Consider the following 15,558-nt stretch of genomic DNA (forward strand, 5'->3'; position numbering starts at 1 on the left):
AGTGTTACAGTTCAGCAACTTGATGGATTTATTATGCTGAGTCCAGATGGTCTTCTGTTTTACATAAAGAGTGAATTGGCGAGGATGGCCACCAGGCCATGTACGATTTTGTAGAGGAGAATTAATTGCTGGTTCTGTCATTGCACCGATAGCAGTTTCCAATGTAGGTTTTCCATCACTGCTGTATGAAAGGTGAAAATAACAAACAGTGATCAATCTCGTAATTCCTATAAGCAATCCAAAATAGAGAGTTAGGCAAACACGGACCCCTGGATATACCAGAGGTGGGATCAGATGCCTAGGAGGAGTAAGCATCCCCTGTCGACCGATCACACCCGCCGTGAGCCCTATATCTTGATCAGGTTAACTTTGTTGTATCAAATTAGTAATATGATATCTTAATTCTTCATAAAGAAAATGTAAAAGTGTTTGAAGTATAATATTTAATACTATTGCACTTTATACTTTTAATACATAACAATAAACAGATATATTAACATACATTGGTCTCTGACCAATAAAATCAAGGATAAATATATAAAACCAAACCATGACATTCAACCATCATACATGAACACTTTCTTACAAACAAAAACAAAATCCCACATATTAACTCTTTAAATATGAACTCTGAGATAAATCACAACTCTAAAGACATTTTAACATTTAAAACACAAATAAATACATTCTTTATACTGTAGATTCCGGAATATACTGTAGAAATGGTTGTTTATGCGTGGGAGAAATTTACACTAATTACATGGCCACGTAATATTATAATATATTCATTTACCGCATATTCCCCCCCCCCCCCCCCCCCCCATGTGTAATGCTGGATGTGGAAAAACGTGTACTTCACCCTCTGCGTAAATAACAATTTTTACAGTAGTAAAGTCAAATATAGCATAATTTACCAATAAGCACCACTTGCAAAATAAAATGACATGCTTTAACATGTATTTTGATATAGCTGAAATACATGTAAAAGCTCTTCATGCATGTTGCCATGATTTGACGCCTACAAGTCTTTTCGGGATATTAAGTACTCAAGTAAAATAGGGAATGCTATAGAATTTCTCATTGGCATGATGATAACGAAAAAAATAAATAAATAAGAATCGGGACAAAGAGATCAAATATGCTTACAACACAATATGATATGGTTGCTACATTATATTACTTCAGACCAGCTTCAGTAATAAGCCTTTGAAATCAGTTACAAATTATTGTACAGTATGAAAAACTGTATAAGGACCATAATTATTTGCCTCAAAAGTCACAACTTCTTTGCAAATAAGAAGATATATGTACTTACTGGCATATCCATATCATTGTTCGAAAGTCAACTTCTAAGCTTACATATGCAAATTATAAGTTTATAGAATGAAGTTAGCTGTGATAATTTAAATAAAATAAAAACATGTTGCTGGTCCACTAGCAGTCCATCCCTGCTTTGACAAATCATAAGGCAATATTCATATGCACCTACACATCAAATGAAAATGGCTTAATGCATTAATAAAAATAAAAAGTTCCAGATTACCACCATACTCGGTACAGAAGAATCTTGATGAATGTGACCCACTTATAACTCAAGTCTGGCATAGTCTACTCTCAGTTAATTGTCATCTAGTGAAATCTTCCAATCTTACTAAATGCCCAAACTCGTGTTAAAATCCACTATGGTTATTCCAGTCCTGTGTTTGTTGTCTGCCTCCTTTATAATCTTTGAGATTACTGGTCTCCACCAATGTGGATATTTTCCTTGATGAGATCTATGTGCCCTCGTGAAATAAAACTTGGTTATGGAAATGTCCCTAACGAGACTTTTTGTCAAGGGATTGCATTGTTATCAGGTACATGAAGTTCTGCCTTCTCCTCATTGTTGATCAGCTGGACTTTCATTTCCAGGTCATCTCCACTTGCTGTGGCCATCATGGACTCCCTATCACCTCTGGCAAATGAGAACAAAACAGTGCAGCTAATGAGCTTTCATTTAGACTATACTCATTGAACACACTATACATCTAAGAAATGTATCATAGTCATTTAGTATTTAAATATAACATAGAATTGCAGTTATAATTCATACAATTGTAACAGGAAGGGAGAGGGAGAAAATGCAACGGACAAGACCAGGATTCGAATCCAGGCCCCCTGAATCTCCAGTCAGGTTTTCCACCAACTAACCTATATGGCCACCAGTGATCAAACGTGTCTGACTGCCACATTCTTCCCTTCTTAAACATCTTCACACTTGAAGATAACAACCCAGAATCTTTATCCCCTGGCAGGCATTTTCACCTGTCAGTTCCAGAGGCCGGTCTATGGCACCAAATGTAACAGGAATGGAAAAAATGCAACAGACCAGACCAAGATTCAAACCCAGGCCCCCTGAATCTCCAGTCAGGTGCTCTATCAACTGAGCTATCTGGCCGCCGGTAATCAAACCAGGCTGACCACTACACAATGAATAAACATAATAAATGATTGATCAATGTAGAAATGCAAAGGATTTCAACATACTTTTTGCCTACTGCTTTCAATCCGTAAAGAGCACCTGTGACAAAGACCAACCCAGCTCCCAGGACAGTCCAGGCTTCTATACATGCCACTACTGGTATCAAACCTAATCTGTTAAAAACAACCAAATATTAGATCTGATCCATTAATAATGTATAGAAGAAATTAGTTATGTGCTTTATGTGTCACAACTTGTTCATACAAAAAGTAAGAAAATATCAATATCAGGTCGTCCATATTTTTGCAGTACGCTCTCTTCTAAATGTACAAAGTTTGTATACAATACATAATGTGATCAGCTAGTGATTTTACATACATTGAACCACATTTTCACAACTATCATTTCATTTCACAGTGCAGCATTGTTCATGACTTCGGTACTTAGTAATACACACTGGTAGAGATAGCCGAGTGGATATGATACTTGTGTTGTTCTTGACTTTAGTTGAGGTAGCCTAGAGGATATGATACCTGTGTTGTTCAAGACTTTAGTTGAGGTAGCCTAGAGGATATTGTGTAGTCCATGACTTCAGTACTTAGTAATACACACTGGTTTGAGATAGCCTAGAGGATATGATACTTGATTCTCAATCGAAAGACCCGGGTTCAATTCTCCATTCCAGGAACACATCACATGTAAGACGTTTAATATAGGTAGTGACTGTGCCTTCACCAGGCAGTAAAAGTGAATGTGACATGGGTCTTTTGGATATGACCTTAAAAACGGAGGTACCATGTCACATCAGACATTGACATGTTAAGAATCCTCACTACTACGGTCGTAAGTGCCATGCATAGGTCAAAATTTGTGGCACTTCACATGAGATGTAGAACAAGATACAAACAAATACAACTTGTACATGTAATGCATGTACAGCATAACCTTTAATTTTGACTGAATGTGATACCTACAGGCAATATTACATGGCTTTACAGTGATATTTATAAACAATCTATAGCAATACTTACAAACAATATAACATAGCCTCACACCTTTCAGTAATACTTAGATATAACATGACTATGGCACATGACTTTATAGCAATAACTCTGAGAAAACTTAATACAGACAATAGTACACTGCCATACACCTTACAGCAATACTTACAGACAATATAAAACAGACTTCTGCCAGGCTGGTCGATTATCTGAAAATGTTCCAAATTTGTCAGCAAACTCCACAAACTGGCAGCAGCAGGGGGCCTCTAGAAGGACCACCACAAAACCGATCACCCTGGGATAAATTAAAACAGTATTACCCAGTCTATTATACGCAGTCTATCACATCTGTGTGTTACTATATGTGTACTACCTAGATCAGCAGTGATTATTCCACAATACAATGGACTAGTACATGTACTACCTAGATGAGCAGTGTGATTAGAGTATCACTGCATGTATAAACAAAACATTCCACATCTTACAGCGAAACAAATATCGAAACAAATATCGTTTATGACAATTTCATTATTTGTACATGATTATCAACACGTATATATGGAAACAGATCAATTACTAAAATTTACAGGCTATCTGGTAAGTGGTTGATGAATGAAAGAATCTAAGTATTCAATAATAAACTTACATTTGCAGTACCCCTGCCAGTAAGCACATTGCTGTGAAGGTAATGCATGCCAACAATCCAAATATTATGGCAACTACAAAAGAAAGAAAAATGCAAAAATGTTGTATTGGTTGTCTTGTATGTGCTAGCAACAATTCTAAATATGTTTTTAAATTCAAATCCAAATATACCAACATACCATGTCAGCAATCTGGGCAAAAAATGAGTTTTTATGACTAATGTTTAGATAATCCAAAGAAATCCAAACTGTGTTGTTTTCAAATTAAGCTTTGTTAACATCATCTACTCAAAACTCTTAAAATAGCCTTAACTTCTTGAATTTTTGTTTGTAAAAACTTAAGCTGAAAATACCAGGTGTATACTTTCATACAAAATCTACCAACTTTAAGAAAATCCTAATCACTAATCTCGGAGAGATTCATCGAGGCTGGATATTTGGACCGACGCCTCTTCCGAAGAGATGTCAGTCCAAATATCCAGCTTCGAGGAATCTCACTCAGAGATTATCTAATCACATGCTTTTAATGTGCCAGTGGTGGATTATAGCAAGAAATGTTTAGTTCAAGTATAGTGTACTTAAAAAGTAAAAAAAAAAAAGCCACCACAAGAGCTCTGTGCATCATATGATTTGGCATGGGTATACCTTAAAGAGCTTGTACAGATCATGAAGATGAATAATGTTATACATCAGATAGAAGGTACATAATTAAGATTGTACTCAAACATACTCATTACTAAGAGTACATCCTGGCAAAAAATAACATTACATTCAATCTCTTTAACTATAATGTTTCGCAAACGTAGCCTCATTTTATAACAAACAGCTCCATGTTGTGAGCACAATGGAACAAGAGTAAAGTCTAAACACCCCCTCCCCCTGAAAATTCGTTCAGTTAATTTGTTGTAATTGGACACAGATTCAATATACAGTTCTGATATACGTTATAGTTGAAACAGCCTTTTCCAACAGACATCAGTATTTGATTGACGACTGTAACAATGTACTAGCCATTACGCAGGGATCAACATTAATGGTTGTCCGATTGTTCGAGGCAAGTGAAAACCCAGTTCGAACAAGTGAAACTCAATACACACTTGCCCTATGGGGCAAGTGATTTTTTCAGTAGGAAATGTGATTATTATGATAATTGTGTTAAAATTGATGAATATCAAATGTTAGAAAGTAAAGCCCAACTCCATATAATGTTGTTTTCTTTACCGAATCGTCAGATTATAGCGAAAGACCATTCTAGTAGATCGTACTGTATCACCAATTGACAGTAATTAGAATTACTGGTTGACTAGATAGAATGTTCTATCGTTAAAATGATAATGTCCTACGGACCCGATTTAACGATAGAATGCGTCCTATATACCTGCAATGTAGCAAAATGAAAATTGCACACAGTGCATGTTTCGGTAAAATTATGTAACACATCACTCATATGCATTTGGAAAGTTATCTTAACGACCCACTTGGGCCGTTCTTATTTGCAAATTAGGTAAGCGTTCGTTTTTGGAAAACAGCATGCAGCAGGGTGTTCCGATGGCAGTTTCCGGTAAAATGGCAGTCAGTTCGAATCGAGAAAAGTGACATTTCAAAATGTTGAGTTTACAATATTATTATACGATTTTTTACAGTGTTAAGGACTTTCAAATTACCAATGAGGTTAGTTGTATATAAATTTAACTTTAAATGTACGCGTTTATTCTTTGATAAGTTTAAAATCGTTTTGGAGCGATTCCGCAATTTTCTGCTACATTACGGGTATATGGGAGGTATTCTAACTGTGGTGAGGGCCTGTCCCGAGACACAGTTAGATTATTCTAACTACTGGTTGACAGGCTTATTAGAGTCTAAAATATTTTGGACAACTAAGCTTTTCATTTGGACAAGTAAAACTTAGTGTTTACTTGTCCGAAGGGAAAGTGAGATGAAACGTTAATGTCTATCCCTGTTGCGTCTTGTAGCATTCAGAGAAAATCTGGAATAAATGGTACGACTTACGTATACCACCGAGGGTCCCCGTTCCCTTCAGAAGGTATTTATACCACCAAGCATCGGTGATACCATTACTCTGTTGATCGCCAGCTTTATTGGACTGCATTTTGTCCGCTCCTCGGTATATTTTCTGTTTTTTCTCTCTCTTCAGCTGTTTTTGACGTGTTCATCTGTTCATGACGATGAGTAAACTTCCGGTTTTTATAATTATAAAATGAGAGGACAACCTTCTTGATTCCGGATATCGAAATAACTTCTTTTCCAGTCTTTCTGTTCTCCTAATTTAAACAGCAGTGATATCAATGGGGTTTATATATCTACATAAATACAGGAATGTAACTCTCCCCCCCCCCCAGTTTTGTTTATTTGTTATTTTGTCTCATCCATCTTTGAAATTTTCAATGTCAGATCTAACATTGAAAATTTTTCCTACTTTTATCTTGACCCAATAAATGTCATAAAATTCATAGAATATTTCTTGATATCATCTGAAATATCTGAACTAGCTCACATTAAAAATTCACTTGTAAAGTTTCTCAAACTTTAGGTGATATAATGGTGTATACTTACTATTAGAGCTGTATGGTCAGTTGATTCGATATGTCCTGCCAGGGGCAAAAAGAATCTGGGTTGCGTCTTTGAGGTCGAAGATAATTTAAGTACAGAGGAATGTGGCAGTGAGAAGGGTTCAATCGCCGGTTGGTAGAGCACCTGACTAAAGATTCAGGGGGCCCGGGTTCAAGTCCTGGTTTGGTCCATTGCACTTTCTCCCTTAATCCTGTTTCATATGAAATATGTAGCTGTGAGCCGGGTTCAATCGCTGGTGGCCAGATAGCTCAGTTAGTAGAGCACCTGATTACAGATTCAGGGGGCCCGGATTTGAGTCCCAGTCTCTTCTGTTGCATTTTCTCCCTTAATATTGCATTTGGTGCCATGGACTACCCTAGATTTGCAGGTGAAAGTTCGGTCAGGGGCAAAAATTATCTGGGTTGTGTCTCAATGTAAAGCGGTCAGCTGGGTTCGATCGCCGGTGGCCAGATAACTCGGTAGAGCACCTGACTATAGTAGAGATTTGAGTCCCAGTCTGGTTCGTTGCATTTCTCCCTTCCTGTTACAAGTTCCAGAATATGCTATAATTACTTAAATTTAAAGGGACATGGAAATGTCCAAAGTTTATTTTTCCATTTTTAATGTTTAGAATGCTTAACTACGGTATTTCTAATGGTCAGAATGTCAGTTGTTGAGGTACATGGGAGATACAGAACTCACAATTCTTTGTTATGTAAACTAGGCTCATGACGTTTTTATTTACATATAGATTGCTCAATAGAAAATAGCATGTTTAAAACAAAATGAGATGTGTGAAACTATTAATTGTTCAATTTAGTGGCACCTTCACGTGTGTGTCAGAAATTAACATTCAGTCAAGCACAGAGAAATCTGTCATGTTAATCTTACAGCTCCACCTGTAGTGGTGGATTTAGAGAGAGAGATAGAGGGGGTGTGTGCTAAATAACATAATGTGAGTAAAACTCCAGATTTGGCACCCAAAATGGCTGAGTATTTTAGCTAATACTTGACTATCATGTGCCCCCCCTCAGAAATCCTGGATCCACCACTGAGCTGTGTTCATGGTCCTATTCTGATAAAGATGTCAGCTTGACCTATATGTCATCTGTACTTCAAGGCTTGGGACTTGTATCGTATATCATCTTTATACTGCATCCAAAATAGCATTTCAATTTGGTTGTTACAAGGTAAAATAAATCACAGAATCTTTATTGCTCAACATCTAGGATCCATCTTAGGGCAGAGCATGAATCTAGACTACATCTACCCTAATGGACAGGACAGATTTTCATTAATGAGGCCCGAGATAGCTGCCCCCTAGCAAAAGCCTCCTCCAGTTCACAGATAAAAGAACAACTTTAGTAATATACTACTTGCATTAAAGCAACATAAATGCCATCATTATCCTGTAAGGATCCGGGTTAGTATAGGTCTTCAATACCCCTTGCTTGTCGTAAGAGGCGACTATATGGGACAGTCCTTCGGATCAGACAGCAAAAACCTAAATTATATTTGTCAGTCATACATCAAGCTGTAAATTATCATAGAAATGGAAACTGTTAAACATATCAATGTATTTAAAAATATTATACATGTATTGCTTCATTATCATTATATAATATAAACTATATCTGTATGACCTTGACCATGTATTTGTATGAAGAGGGCTTATATAGGCAATGCCTGTTGTCCAATCCTTTTATGTATTATACATAATAAAATATTGTTTAAATGAAAAATTGAGGTCCCGTGTCATAGTAGGTATGGCACAAGAGAAAGATCCCTCCCTGCTCATAGGCCGTAAGCGCCCATCATATGCCTAAACTTTGCAGCCCTTCACCATCAATGGTGACGTCTCCATATAATATCAAAAATTAAAAACTTTACCATTCTCATGAACGGAAACTGAATTACGACAAAAGGTAGAAAAGGGGAACACTATATACGTCTCAGCCATTTCATGGTGCAGTGTAAAAATAACAGAAATTACACATTTTCTGTTGTTGTCTGTCTGCATCTGTCAGTGTTATACACAAATGTTGTAGTGCTAGTACTAAGGAATTAACAACATCCGTTTAAAATTTGTTCTTCATTAAAAAAATTTGTGCAGGCATTATAAATATCAAAACATCAACAAATCATATTAGAATACAAAAAAAATCACACATTTGTAATATATGATAGCAGCAAGTTCAACACATTTCTTCACACAATATCATCCGTTTTCCTTCATGTCAGTAATTTTTTGGTGAATTTTTTCCAGATTGTGCCAGGTTTGTGGAGACATGTTACTATTCTCTGTGTCGGCCTCCAACTCGGACAAGGTCTTCCGTAACATGAACACTAAGTCCCTCATATCAGTCCTCAGCTAGCAAACAGAAAAAGACGTAGATTTATACAATTTTATCCACATGAAAATGACAGTTTTATCAATTTATACATGTATACAATTCCAAGCTTTCCAGATTTATTCACTTTATCATACATGTATACACTATAAACATATCAATTCCTAATAAAACTGTTAGCTAGGGGTGTAATTATCAAATATTATTATCAAATTTTATAATTACACCCCTAGCTAACAGTTTTATTAGAAATGAAAGTAAAATGTAAATACAAAAAAATTAGAAAATACATGAGGGTATGAACAGCAATGCTTCATACGAGCATATTTTTTATGTGCTTCATGAAATAACCTGGCATAAAGTGTCACAGTGCATCCCAGTATGTATCTCCAAAAATGAAATTTACTTCTTAGATTCATACCTGGTACCTGTTTTGTATCGACTGATATTTCATAACATTATACATATCTGTGGTGTACTGTGATTGTGGTATTTATAACATTATACATATCTGTGGTGTACTGTGATTGTGGTATTTATAACATTATACATATCTGTGGTGTACAGTGACTGTGGTATTTATAACATTATACATATCTGTGGTGTACAGTGACTGTGGTATTTATAACATTATACATATCTGTGGTGTACAGTGACTGTGGTAATTATAACATTATACATATCTGTGATGTACAGTGACTGGTATTTATAACATTATACATATCTGTGGTGTACAGTGACTGGTTTTTATAACATTATACATATCTGTGGTGTACAGTGACTGTGGTATTTATAACATTATACATATCTGTGGTGTACAGTGACTGTGGTATTTATAACATTATACATATCTGTGGTGTACAGTGACTGTGGTATTTATAACATTATACATATCTGTGGTGTACAGTGACTGTGGTATTTATAACATTATACATATCTGTGGTGTACAGTGACTGTGGTTTTTATAACATTATACATATCTGTGGTGTACAGTGACTGTGGTATTCATAACATTATACATATCTGTGGTGTACAGTGACTGTGGTATTTATAACATTATACATATCTGTGGTGTACAGTGACTGGTATTTATAACATTATACATATCTGTGGTGTACTGTGATTGTGGTATTTATAACATTATACATATCTGTGGTGTACAGTGACTGTGGTATTTATAACATTATACATACCTGTGGTGTACAGTGACTGTGGTATTTATAACATTATACATACCTGTGGTGTACAGTGACTGTGGTATTTATAACATTATACATATCTGTGGTGTACAGTGACTGTGGTATTTATAACATTATACATACCTGTGGTGTACAGTGACTGTGGTATTTATAACATTATACATATCTGTGGTGTACAGTGACTGTGGTATTCATAACATTATACATATCTGTGGTGTACAGTGACTGTGGTTTTTATAACATTATACATATCTTTGGTGTACAATGACTGTGGTAATTATAACATTATACATATCTTTGGTGTACAATGACTGTGGTAATTATAACATTATACATATCTGTGGTGTACAGTGACTGTGGTATTTATAACATTATACATATCTGTGGTGTACAGTGACTGTGGTATTTATAACATTATACATATCTTTGGTGTACAATGACTGTGGTATTTATAACATTATACATATCTGTGGTGTACAGTGACTGTGGTATTTATAACATTATACATATCTGTGGTGTACAGTGACTGTGGTATTTATAACATTATACATATCTTTGGTGTACAATGACTGTGGTATTTATAACATTATACATATCTGTGGTGTACAGTGACTGTGGTATTTATAACATTATACATATCTGTGGTGTACTGTGGCTGTGGTATATATAACATTATACATATCTGTGGTGTACAGTGACTGTGGTATTTACCTGTGGTGTACAATGACTGTGGTAATTATAACATTATACATATCTTTGGTGTACAATGACTGTGGTAATTATAACATTATACATACCTGTGGTGTACAGTGACTGGTATTTATAACATTATACATACCTGTGGTGTACAGTGATTGTGGTATTTATAACATTATACATATCTGTGGTGTACAGTGACTGGTATTTATAACATTATACATATCTGTGGTGTACAATGACTGTGGTATTCATAACATTATACATATCTGTGGTGTACAGTGACTGTGGTATTTATAACATTATACATACCTGTGGTGTACAGTGACTGTGGTATTTATAACATTATACATATCTGTGGTGTACAGTGACTGTGGTATTTATAACATTATACATACCTGTGGTATACTGTGACTGTGGTATTTAAAACATTATACATATCTGTGGTGTACAGTGACTGTGGTATTTATAACATTATACATATCTGTGGTGTATAGTGACTGTGGTATTTATAACATTATACATATCTGTGGTGTACAGTGACTGTGGTATTTATAACATTATACATATCTGTGGTGTACTGTGATTGTGGTATTTACCTGTGGTGTACAGTGACTGTGGTATTTATAACATTATACATATCTGTGGTGTACAGTGACTGGTATTTATAACATTATACATATCTGTGATGTACAGTGACTGGTATTTATAACATTATACATATCTGTGGTGTACTGTGACTGGTATTTATAGCATTATACATATCTGTGGTGTACAGTGACTGTGGTATTTATAACATTATACATATCTGTGGTGTACAGTGATTGTGGTATTTATAACATTATACATATCTGTGGTGTACTGTGACTGGTATTTATAACATTATACATATCTGTGGTGTACAGTGACTGTGGTATTTATAACATTATACATATCTGTGGTGTACAGTGACTGTGGTATTTATAACATTATACATATCTGTGGTGTACTGTGACTGTGGTAATTATAACATTATACATATCTGTGGTGTACTGTGATTGTGGTATTTATAACATTATACATATCTGTGGTGTACAATGACTGTGGTAATTATAACATTATACATATCTGTGGTGTACAGTGACTGTGGTAATTATAACATTATACATATCTGTGGTGTACAGTGACTGTGGTAATTATAACATTATACATATCTGTGGTGTACAGTGACTGTGGTAATTATAACATTATACATATCTGTGGTGTACAGTGACTGTGGTATCTATAACATTATACATATCTGTGGTGTACAGTGACTGTGGTATTCATAACATTATACATACCTGTTGTGTACTGTGACTGTGGTATTTATAACATTATACATATCTGTGGTGTACTGTGACTGTGGTATTTATAACATTATACACATCTGTGGTGTACAGTGACTGTGGTATTTATAACATTATACATATCTGTGGTGTACTGTGACTGTGGTATTCATAACATTATACATATCTTTGGTGTACAATGACTGTGGTAATTATAACATTATACATATCTGTGGTGTACAGTGACTGTGGTATTTATAACATTATACATACCTGTAGTGTACAGTGACTGTGGTTTCTGTCTGTCAATAGTCTTGGTCTTTTATTGTTAGGCTGAAAAAACCATTTTTAGTTAATGCAGTAATACCTTTAAAATCTTTTAAGGTGCACATCTTTAATTTCTAGAATCCTGTTCTTACCTCATTTATTTGGCCTGTGATTTCATTTCTATCACAACGAGCTGGGGGTGGTTCACTTGTCAGAAATTGTAATCGACTCGAGCTATTAGAAGGCGGGTATGGAGTCTAAAAGAAACAAAAGTCAGTGCACATAAAGCTTTATTTTTATTAAAACTACAAGGAATGAAAATAACTTCGTTGTAAGCGTGAATTTCTTATAAGCATGTAACCGTGCTAAACAGTAAGTAGGTCCTGCAAGATTTGGTTGATGGTATAAACTGATACCTTGTTTAGAAACATCACCACACAGTCTTGTAGCTTGGGTTGTTTATCGATACAATCAGGGACCACTGACTCGTGTACAGTGTTCTCAGCAAACTTCGTAAAAGCAGACAATCCATGATGGTAAATAAATGGGTCATGAGAAGCTAAGGTCTTCACAAATAGGTCACATATCTTCTTCAACATCTGAGGCTGCTGAAAATGAATTTATTCAGTTTTGGTTATTTTGTGATTCATGAATGCTGTCATCTAACACATATTGAATTTATTCAGTTTTGGTTATTTTGTGATTCATGAATGCTGTCATCTAACACATATTGAATTTATTCAGTTTTGGTTATTTTGTGATACATGAATGCGGTCATCTAACACATACTGAATTTATTCAGTTTTGGTTATTTTGTGATACATGAATGCTGTCATCTAACACATACTGAAGACTACTTCAATTCGTGAATCAAGATGGCAAATGCCTTGATCAATATTTGAAAATGAACCAACACCAACAATTTTATGTATATATAAAATGACAGCTTTATGATAATATCATTCTACATAATTTCCAAGAAATCTATTTGATTCAGTGATTAGACAAAAATTTAATCAATATACCACAATCTGTGACAGACAAAAGCATGCCAAATAAATGTACATGTATGATAAACAACAGCCAGAAGTCGTTTTCTTCCTAACACTACCCTGCTATTCACAACAAATCAACTTAGAAATTCAACTCACAACAGAGATTGTTTATGTTTGTCTCATTTGAGCCTACCTCTGGGGATACTGATAATCTGACTGTACCCAAGGAGCTCAGAAAACTGACCATGATAAGGTGTAGAGAGAGGGAGCACTCTTGTTGTGTGAGGGAACTCATCACGGAGAGAATCTGTAATATAACACCAAACATAACAGAAAGTACGCAATACAACAAGAGGTTTAATATTGATATATGATGGATTCTTGAAATATCAAAGATGATTCTTCATATGTGACAATAGAGAGCCCCCCCCCTAATTTAATACCTTTAAAATTTGTTTCATAATTGGATTTAAGGTTGTTATTCTGTAAACTGAATCTTAAAAGGGATGTTCTTTTGGTAATAAATGTAATTCAAGGGAAGATTATGGCCTCAGGGGTACGAAGAGTGAGTACTGAAGATAACAATTACTTTATAAAGAATTTCATTCTCCAGAGAAGCAGTCAGATGTGAGCTCAGTAAAATGAGTTTCCCGAGACAAAGCTCGAGTAGAGGCGAGTTTGTCCAGTCCGACACAAACATTTCCCTCCACAGCCGACTGATGCTGTCTGTAATGGACATGGTAACTGATGACAGGACGTCCAATCCATTTGCATCGTATTCACTCAGTATCTCACACAAACAAGACATGGACATCAGCTGTTATGAAGTGAATGACAATATTTAAAGCATATTGTAAAACTAGATAATTACCCCTCTTTTTTGTCTTCTTATTCAATTTATAGCATGGAGTTTTAGAATTTCCAATAAGGGTAAATAAAATTACGTAAAGAGTAGTAAATTATTAATAAATGATACTGAGAATTTTTAAAAGCTGCAGTTTTAAAGAAAGATGATAAGCACAGGTAATGTTGTTCTACAAACCTACATTCTTGTCGGAGAATTGAGTATTTATACAGTACTGAAAATTTAAGTTTAATTCGAGTTTCATCCCAAACCACCAAATATCTATAATGTTCGAGTACCAACCATTCTGTTGAGGCTTTGTTGTGTCTTTTCAATGGTAACTGTAAACTCCTGCAGAATTTTTGCACATTTATCTGACACAGTTTGTACCATATTCTGACAGTTCTCATCAGAAAAACTCTGTACACTGCAGGCCAAAATGAACAAGGAGATGGGGTCCTCTTCACAGCTTAATGTCTGTATCAACTCCACCTGAAAATTGGGTATTGAGACTTGAGAAATTCATACAGAATCAGGTCTAGTTATTGAGACTTGAGAAATTCATATGGAATCAGGTCCGGTAACTGATATGAGTGAGATGTTCATATCAGATCAAGTCCAGTTACTGAGATGTTCATGTGGAATGAGGTCTAGTTACTGAGATGTTCATATGGAATAATCAGGTCCACTTACTGAGACTTGAGATGTTCATTTGGAATAAGGTCTAGTAATGGAGATGTTCACATGGAATAATCAGGTCCACTTTGCAATGCATATTGATAATCGAATCATTCAATTTTCAACTTTTCTAACATGGAATTCATCAAATTTCCACATCTAGATTTTCTATACTTGAAATATGAATTTTGTTTTTTATTCTTTGCAAAATAAATCTTTATTTGGCTAATATTGTTATTGTCAGAAGAACCCATGAAAGCTCAACTCACTGACAAGTTTATTTCTAATGAAGTCCTTGACATGACCAGGCACCAGGGCCATAAAACTTAATTTACTACTGATCTCAGTCTCACTTTTCCCTTATTTGTCTCACTTTTTCCTTATTTGTCTCACTTTTCCCTTATTTGTCTCACTTTTCCCTATTTGTCTCACTTTTTTATTATTTGTCTCACCTTTTCACTATGTGTCTCACCTTTTCCTTATTTTTCTCACTTTTTCCTTATTTGTCTCATTTTTTTACTATTTGTCTCACTTTTCCCCTATT

General features: G+C 35.1%; 2 protein-coding genes across 4 annotated transcripts in view; both read right to left on the reverse strand.

The window, feature by feature from the left end:
• Window positions 1-428: 428 nt before the first annotated feature.
• LOC125682214 (calcium channel flower homolog) lies at window positions 429-6,302 on the reverse strand. The gene is made up of 5 exons (XM_048922668.2): window positions 6,117-6,302; window positions 4,109-4,181; window positions 3,632-3,757; window positions 2,527-2,634; window positions 429-1,954 (listed from the first exon to the last, which is right to left on the reverse strand). The coding sequence occupies exons 1-5, from the start codon at window positions 6,214-6,216 to the stop codon at window positions 1,834-1,836; spliced, it is 528 nt and encodes a 175-aa protein (XP_048778625.2). The 5' UTR covers window positions 6,217-6,302; the 3' UTR covers window positions 429-1,833.
• Window positions 6,303-8,754: 2,452 nt separating this feature from the next.
• The window catches only part of LOC125682212 (uncharacterized protein C1orf112-like), a 47,065-nt gene continuing 40,261 nt past the window's right edge, over window positions 8,755-15,558 (reverse strand). For 2 of the 3 annotated variants that reach the window (XM_048922664.2, XM_048922666.2), the window contains 7 exons: window positions 14,640-14,828; window positions 14,082-14,309; window positions 13,686-13,799; window positions 12,914-13,105; window positions 12,650-12,754; window positions 12,504-12,563; window positions 8,755-9,048 (listed from right to left, as the gene is read on the reverse strand). In XM_048922664.2, coding sequence (XP_048778621.2) covers window positions 8,896-9,048; window positions 12,504-12,563; window positions 12,650-12,754; window positions 12,914-13,105; window positions 13,686-13,799; window positions 14,082-14,309; window positions 14,640-14,828 — 1,041 coding nt within the window. In that variant the 3' untranslated portion in view covers window positions 8,755-8,895. The remainder of the gene's footprint in view (window positions 9,049-12,503; window positions 12,564-12,649; window positions 12,755-12,913; window positions 13,106-13,685; window positions 13,800-14,081; window positions 14,310-14,639; window positions 14,829-15,558) is intronic. The other variant, XM_048922665.2, reaches the window with a different exon arrangement.

This window comes from Ostrea edulis, chromosome 2, assembly GCF_947568905.1.
Source record: "Ostrea edulis chromosome 2, xbOstEdul1.1, whole genome shotgun sequence".
Taxonomy (NCBI): Eukaryota; Metazoa; Mollusca; class Bivalvia; order Ostreida; family Ostreidae; genus Ostrea; species Ostrea edulis.